The following is a 9,002-nucleotide window of genomic DNA, read 5'->3' as shown; positions in this document are numbered from 1 at the left end:
TTGATGCAGTATTTTTTGTATTATTTTAAGGTTTCTTATTGTTGACATATTATTTGTAGGTTAATTTGTTAATGGTTACCATCTATGTCAAAAGACAAAACAAGCATATTTAATTATAGATCCAATAACTTTATTTTCAATGCTAGAATCAAGTCCGGCTTCGTTCTACAATACATGAAGAAAGTTTCTGCTGTGTAGAAACAGGGTTGCGAGTTCTCCAAGGTGGACAACTGAGAAAACAGATTAGTCAGCATTAGCTTATCCCAGCATATTTCTCTTCTTGTAACTATTAATTGTGGGAGGACTTTTGCAATTTTTCCACCTCAAATAACATACATTTCCTTTTTCCAAGAATCTCCTGACAGAATTCTTGTTTTTTAGTGACATTTTTAACTGTTTTGTGTCTCTCTGTCTTATAAAGATACAATTTGATATGTGACATTTACACTGAATTTGTGTGTCGGGTTTGATCTGATCTATCAGAGCCTAATGAGGGTCATTGATGTGTGGTTTGTTTCACTTGCCCTAAAATATACACAAGTTCGTTAATCTTATCCCCACTCCCTTAACTTTACCACATTATCTCATAGTATTTCCGTATTTTCATACTTAGATTACTGTATCTTTGGCTTCTGATAAATTAGATTGCTATTTTAATACACAGAAATTTCTTATCTAGAAATTTCTAAATCACCTTAGGGTGGCTCAAACTCTATTAGATATCTCCTTAGAGCACATGCACACACAGACACACGCACACACACTATATGTAAATAATCTATATACATATATATTATACATATACCATATAGGGAAAGATCAAAAAAGTAATACTGGTTATTTTATCTAAGACTGAAACACATAGATAAAATATGTCAACAAGTCATGAAAAACTTGGCCACAGATTTTTAAATTATTTATACAAAGGAAAAGTCTCAAGATAATCTATATTTTGTGTGTTAATATTAATGAAATTATTATATAAAATGTTTATATGTGACATAATTCTGTCATTTAATATTTCATATATAGTAGTTCATGAAATTTAATACTTTTATTGGTGTTTCAAGTAAGAAGTAGATAAAAGAGATATTACTTATGAAAAGATCTACTTGTTCTCAGAGTCAGTGAATCAGGATTTCCAAGTTCCAGAGAAGATTTCCTGAAATGAAAGGCTATTAAATGCTATTAATTACTAAGTTCATTAAATGCTACATACATTGCATTCTTTCCTGAAATGCATGACCCATGGAAATGTGTCTTTTGACTTACCTTGTTTTGATAATCTTCAACAAGAAGGAAACATAAAGGAATTCAGAGTTCTTTTATTTTCAGGTACAGATTAAGAAACTTTAGTTAACAGAAGAATACAGGGTTTAACAATTTCAGGTAATTGATGGACTAAGCAAGTGATTGATGAACTATGACAAAAAGGAAATGCTGTGTTAGGCAGACAATGGTAGAAAATACATGGAATGATCCATATGTGATATTTTTATACTGCTTCCAAAACTCCTGGGATGGTTCTTAAGCAGATCATTTATGTAGCTTTATCCTCGTTGAATTAGGAGAAAATGTTCCTAGGGACAGAGTTCTTTGTGGATTTGCTTCTTACATACAGTTAATTATCTCCTTAGTTGGGTGGTAAGCAAGTCTCTTCTATTATTAGATGCAGTTTAAAATAAACTCATTAAATTTCCTAATTCACTACATACATTTTATGTTTAAATCATTCTGTAAGAATTTTCTTTTGGTGATTTGCACAAATGTCTCTTCACCCAGATAGGCACTGATGACCAAAGAAAAGATTCCACCAAAGTCTAACTTGGAGGATCAGTGAGTCTACTGCAGTTACTTACAGAAGCATGGAAGGTTCACAAGATTTGTAGCACTAAAAAGACTACCAAGGAATGGATGCTAAGTATATGACTTTTGGGCAGCCCCACATGTCTGAGAGTCTACTCCAAACAAATTGTCTCAGCTGCAAGTTTCTTCTCAATAGCAATGTTGCTTCTATAACCTTTGGGAGGGACCTTGTGAATTGTGTTAACTTTATGGACTTCCTGAGATTTTCAAGCTTTTTAATTTTTAAAACTTAGGAAGCCTCTATCTAGGAGGAAATCTTTCATTTTCAAGGGCATTTCTATATATCATTCAAATATTGATAAGAGAATGTATGCACGTATTTATTTTGTTATTGAAAATTAGTAATTTCTCATAATTGGGGATTGTGGTAGTTTGAATAAAATATATTCCCATGGATTCATGTGTTTGAACACTTGGTTCCCAAGTTGGTGACTCTGTTTGGGGAGGTTATAGAACTTTTGAACCCTAGAGCCTTGACTGAAAGAAATACATCACTGGTGGTAGACTTTGATACTTTATAATCTTGCACATATTCAGTTTGCTTTTTCTGCTTCTTTGTACATTTAAGATGTGATCTCTCAGCTTCCTGTGGCTGCTTCCATGCCTTCCATACCATTGCAGACTAACAGCCAAACAAATTATTTCTTCTGTAAGGTGCCTTTGGTTGTGGTGTTTTATGACTGCAAAGAAAATTAACTAATTAGGGATACGATGCGATGTTTTGGTTTATTTATATATTATAGGTTGGACAGTAGTTGAGACTACTTAAGCTATCCTTATCCCAAATATTTATCACTCCATCATAATGAGTACATTCAAAATTTCTTTGGTATATTTTGAGCAATATGATACAATTCTTTCCAACGTAAAGTAATATTAACACTATTTTCCCTAGGTAATAATAATTTTATAAATTAATGCTGTACTGTTGATTCCAATCTTCTCTACTATAGATTATCTGTTCACTTATTATTTCCTTTGTTTTACAGAAACTTTTCACGTTGAAAAAAATCATGTTTGACTAATTTTATCCTTTTGTTACCTATGCATTTGCATTCTTATACAGGCAATTCTTATCCAAACTAATGTCATACAATGTTCTCCCCATTTTTTTCTGACAATTTTAGAGTATGGTCTTTTTTCCCTTCTTATTTCTCTTTATTGTACTTTGGAGATAGTTTTTATAAGTGGAAGGTTTGTGGCACCCTTATTAGACAAGTTTCTCTAGGTCATTTTTCTAATGACATGCACTACTTTGGTAAGCACACATTCTGTCACATTTTGGTAATTCTTAAAACATGCTTTACTATTTTATTATCTGAAAACAGCCATCTTCAGTGTTACTATCATAACTGTTTTGGGATACTGTATGTTACACCAATATAAGAAGGTGTACTTAGCTTTAACAAATTTTCTGTTTCTCACTGCTTCAAAAATAGCCATTCCCTTGTCTGTCTACCCTGTTTTGTTTTATTGTTTTCATTGAGCTATTCATTTTTCCTACTGTAGATTATGGTCTTTATATTTAAATATTTTGATCCCTCTTGAATCTATTTTATTTTGGTGAAATCCTGAGATCTAATCTCAATTCTGTTCTTCAGGCATCCTGTTTACCTAACTCTGTTATTTAAGATAATGTCCATGAAAAAAATGGAACTTTGAATTTACCAAAGGTAAGTTTTTGCAATGTATCTTATGTCTGATGGTATTTTCTTCATATATTTTGGTTATTCAGTGCTGGTTTCTTATGTATATATGATTTTTATAATTTGCGCTAATTTATGCATCCATCAATAGACAGTGATTTTCTTCATCCCTTCATACAGGTTCTCTTCCATATAATAAATTAACATTTCCTAAAAATATGAATTATAGAACAGTAATGTATTTAAACCAACTATAATACTTCAAAATATCAGTTCAAAATGTTTTACAGGTTACATCTACTTAATAAAGTTTTATGTTGTTTAGGTTTCGGATACTGGGATGAGGACCATGATCAAGGACAACTAACTAGATGGCAGAAAGGTTTTCTTGACTTACACGTCACAATTATAATTCATTGCTGAAGAAGGACAAAGCAGAAACTCAAACAAAGCAGGAGCATGGGAGCAAAAACTGAAGCAGAGATCATGGAGGAATGCTGCTTCCCAGGCCTTGACCAGCCTGCTCTGTTATATAAACTAGGATCACTTGCCTAGAGGTGGCACAGCTCTCAATGGTTTGAGATCTCATAATCAACCATTAATGAAGAAAATATCTCATAGGCTTGCTTACAAGCCAATCGGTAAGTTTTCTCTACTGAAGGTCATCCCTAGATGACTTCAGCTTGTGTCAAGATGACAAAAACTAACTAGAACAACTATCTAATGTTGGAAACTTATACTTTGGGGAGGCCTACTTTTTGAACATCAAATTTTCAGTTCTTAAGAAAATATTATAAGTACTGTGTTTGTCTGCATGTGCATTATGTGTGTATGTGGTACGAGTGCCTGTTGTGGATAGTTGCAGTGCCATGGTGTATGGGGAAGTAGAACAATATGGAAAGTCATTTCTATTTTTCATTTTTGTCTTCTAAGGATTGAACTCAGGTCACAGCCTTGATAAGCAAGTTCTTTTGATTACTGAGCAATCTCACAGGCCATGAACATCAGATTGTTATAGGAATAAAATATTCTCAAACCTTCTAAGTATGTTTTATGTGATTGTTTTTATTTTGTTTTTAGACATGAGCTTTCTCAAAAGCAGCCTTTGCCCAGGGTAGCCTTGAACTCATGTCTAGGGAACTGACCTCAGCAGGCCAGGTACTGTTGAGGAGGTATGGAGTCCATGAACTATTGGACAGACACACAGAGACACTTGGGAACTTTCTCTGAGGGCCAAAGCTTAATTCTTCATTTTATTTTTCTCTTTCTTCTTTCCAGTTGTTCTTCTGCTGTATCTTTCCTGTTGTTTTCTTTCTACTTTTTTCCTTATACATCTTTTATTTTTCTCTTCCATTTTATATCTCCTAAGACAAAAATTTCTATGCAAGAAAGGATTATCTCCCAATAAGTTACACATTCTCTAAAAACAAATTAAAATCTTTACACAGGAAGAAATCACAATATGGTAACAAGTTACATGTTTTTCTTAGAAGCCCAAAAGTAGTTAAACATTTTTTGTATTAATTTTTTTACAAAGCAATGATTCTTTTTTAATTAATTAACAAACTGTTAAGTAAGCAAGGCATTAGGTTTAAGCAGCTTGTTTAGATTAAGGTAAGGAAGCAAGGTTTTCTTTTTAGCCATTTATTTTTTTCTTTTTAGCCATTTATTTTACTGTCAGGCTGCATTTTGTGGTTACAAAGAAATAATCCTTTCATTATTCATCTCAAATGGTAATCTTATAAAAAATCTTAAAAGAATCACAAATATAAACACACACACATATATAAAACAATCATTTATACTTTAATCCTCAGAGTGCATACTTACTCATCAACAATGTTTTTAGTAAATCACACCAGGAAATCAGGAACTCAAGGGACTACAAAAATTTAAGCATTGTCTTTGGTCACCAAACCTTCTCTAGCAAAAGAGAAACATCACCTAGTAATAATCAGGTTGCCTTTTTTCTTACTCCTTGACCTCAGTGAGTCCCTCACTCAACTATTGAAAGTGTGTCTTTCTAAACTTTAAATTGTTTCTCAAAATTGTTTTCTACATTAAAGCCATTAAGAAAAAATTCTTAGTTTAATTTTACTAACAATCTACATTTTTAAATTCTTTCTGTCGTTGGTAGTTGAATTATTGATCTGCTCCAGCAACAATGCTATGAAAAAGTCAATCACTATTATTGTAAGTACCAATAACATTGCCAAGTGAGGGGATTATAACCCCCTTACAGTTTTCATATGACTCATAGATTATGAGAGATGTGGTGACTTCGAGGCCAATAAGCAGAGCTATACTCAATAACAGTATGATGTCCTCTGTCTCTCCAAGACACACCCATCATGTTTATGATGATCAGCAAATCATTTTCCATTAGTTTCAAAGCTTCTTGCTGTTCGTCTAGCATGATCCCTGACAAACACCAACCTTCTTGCCCCAGATTGTTGAGCATTAGGATTGATTGAGATTTGTATCACTACACCTGGAAGTAGTGTTATGCTGCAATAAAGTTTAATTATGTTAACAAAGGTTTAACATAAGCTGTATTTTGTGAATTTATTCTAATGAACTCTGTATAGTCATGTGGTTTTATAATGGTGGTTATCATCCTTTTGTTTCTAATGCAGGACTTCTTATTGAGAATTTTCGGGATTTGGTGGTGATGAATTCCCTGTTTTTTGTTTTGTTGTCCTTATTTTTTGTTTTGTTATGTTTCGTTTTTGTCTGAACAATGTTTTATTTCTCTTTCACTTCTGAAGGATAGATTTCCATTGTATAACATTTTTAGTTTGTGACATTTTTCCTCTCAGCATTTGATCACCTAATCCTGTTTTCATCTAACTCTACATCACTGTAAAGTTTATGCTGAGAAAACTGACCTCAGTCTAATGAGGATTCGCTTATGTTATGGCACGTGCATAAAATGCCTACTCTATGACTCACATGTTTGAATATTTGGGACACAGTTAATGCTAATGTTTTGGGAAGTTGAACTTTTAGAGGTTGGAGCCTAAATGGAGAAAATGGGTCACTGGGGATGAGCCTTGAGTGTTATAGTGCTCCTCTCTCACTCCCTCCCCTTTCTCCCTCTGTATCTCTTTTTTTTTCCTGATCAGCTCTATGTAACAGTGAACATATGTTCCCTCAACAATGGCTTATGAAGTAACAAAATTTCCACATCAAATTAATAATTTTCTTTCATCAATTGTGAGAAATTTTACTTGAAAATTTTAAGTTTGGGCTATAAATTTGACAAATATATTGTAGAAATTCAAATTTGTAATGGAAAATATCTTGAATATCATTCTCCTCTCAAATATGCTTTATCAAAAATATGTTTATTATTTATTTTTGTAATTCACTTGCTTCCACATTATAAAAAATAATTTTCTCATATTGATTCATGATAACTTTCAAAGGCACATCTAAACGTCCCGTTTATTCTCTGAAGTGTTTCCAGACTGCACTTCATTAGTACATTAATGTCACTTCCTTTTTTCTTATTGATTCAAGATTCATATTACTTATGTTTAAAAGAAGAATTAAAAGTTTACTCATAGTTTTCATCTCTTTGCACTTTTAATATCTCATGAGAAATTTTTTATTTAAACATCAAACACTTATTCCAACTCACAAGAAAAATTCACAATGCTTTTTGTGAAAGCATGAACATTCTCTGAGTTTTGATAAAGACATGATTAAGCATATTGTAAAGAATTGTTTAGGAGGTGACACTGACTGAAAGCCCACTGATGCTATTTTATTGAGCATGACTTTACAATAATTGAATTAGACATAACAAACTTATAATTTATTAATTATTCTCATCACTTAACACGGTGAATCAACTGGAAAAGAACTCCTGTTTTCTTTCTGTATTTTCACAAATATGTGTCCAAATTGGTACATATTTGAGGATCCAACTTGATTATAAAATTATTACAGAATTTGATTATAAAATTTTAACATACAATGTGATTATGAAAGTGCTAGAAATGAAACAAATCTGGCAAGGACATGTTTTATGAATGTGAATAATATGAGCATTATTAGAGAAACCAATCTAAAACTACTACAATCTTTAAACTATTTCATTTGATATCAATGAGCTTTCAGTTTGAAGTGAAAATGCTTCTCAACAGCTTTTTTAAGGCTCCCTTTACATCCTTATTCCTTAAGGTATAGATGAAGGGATTCAGTGTAGGAGTTATTACTGCATAAAAGAGAGCCATGAACTTGGGTTGGTCCCTTGCGATGGATGAAGAAGGCTGAAGGTACATGCTAATGGCTGGACCATAAAATAAAGAAACTACAATAAGATGAGAGGAACATGTCCCAAAAGCCTTTCTCCTTCCTTCAGAAGATTTAATTCTGAGTACTGCACATCCAATATTAACATAAGAAGCAAGAATTAAGCACAGAGGAACAGCCAATATGAAAATGCATACCACGGAAAGTGCCAGCTCATTAGCCTCTTTTTCACCACAGGCTGTCTTTATGAGAACTGGAATCTCACACAGTAAGTGATCCAGTCTATCAATGCCACACAGTGGCAATTGTAATGTAAGTGTAGCCTCTGAAAAAGCAAAGATCACACCAGTTAGCCACATAATAGACACTAACAATATACAAACTCGTTGATTCATGATGAGAGTGTAGTGGAGAGGTCTGCAGATAGCCACATAGCGATCAAAGGACATAATAGCCAAAAGCAAACATTCTGTGCCTCCCATTATGTGAAAGACATAAAGCTGAACAACACATCCAATGTAACTAATGGTCTTTCTAGAGCTTCTAAGATTAAACAGCATCTGAGGCACAATGCTTGTGGTGTAGCACATGTCCAGAAAGGAGAGATTTGTGAGGAAGAAATACATGGGGCTGTGAAGATGGGGTTCTAAGGAGGATACAAGAATTATGGCAATGTTCCCAATCAAAGCTGTAGGGTATGTTATCAGAAGAATAATGAAGAGAGGGAGTTCCAGCCATGGATGATCAGAAAAGCCCAGTAGAATGAATTCTTCTGGATAGCTTTCATTGATTATTGCCATTCTCCTTTGATTTCTTTTACCTACAGTTTGAAGTGCCATGTCAATTTAAAACAATAAGAATATAGAATAAAGAACAATTATTGAAAATTGAGAGAAGTGCCAGTCACATATAAAGGAAAATTCAGTTTTTTGTTGTTCTTGGGATCTGGAGAGATGACTTATTAATGTTCTTCTAGAAGGCCCAAGTTGGATTCCCAGTACCTATAATGAGTGACACACAACTACCTGTTTCTCCAGCTCCAAAAAATCCAATGCCCATTTCTCTACTTGTGAGCATATATCTCCTCCACACAAAAGCACAATATACATAAACAATAAAAAATTTACAAAGAATTAACTCTAGCTTTAATCACACAAACTCTAACAGCCAAGACAGTATGGATTGACCTACTTTAATTTCTTAATAAAAAATTTTGCCAAACTAGATTGC

General features: G+C 33.1%; 1 protein-coding gene across 1 annotated transcript; it reads right to left on the bottom strand.

Annotated features, from left to right (window-relative positions):
* Window positions 1–7,633: 7,633 nt before the first annotated feature.
* Window positions 7,634–8,572, bottom strand: LOC130863410 (olfactory receptor 2B11-like). The gene has a single exon (XM_057753348.1). It carries the CDS (start codon window positions 8,570–8,572, stop codon window positions 7,634–7,636), a length of 939 nt encoding a protein of 312 aa, XP_057609331.1.
* Window positions 8,573–9,002: the final 430 nt, after the last annotated feature.

This window comes from Chionomys nivalis, chromosome 21, assembly GCF_950005125.1.
Source record: "Chionomys nivalis chromosome 21, mChiNiv1.1, whole genome shotgun sequence".
In the NCBI taxonomy this organism is placed as follows: domain Eukaryota; kingdom Metazoa; phylum Chordata; class Mammalia; order Rodentia; family Cricetidae; genus Chionomys; species Chionomys nivalis.
The sequence above is the reverse complement of the archived record's forward strand: the minus strand, read 5'-3'. Positions and strand labels throughout refer to the sequence as shown.

Excerpts from the sequence above, each read along its gene's own strand:
- LOC130863410 (XM_057753348.1), bottom strand. The coding sequence starts at position 8,572 with ATGGCAATAATCAATGAAAGCTATCCAGAAGAATTCATTCTACTGGGC.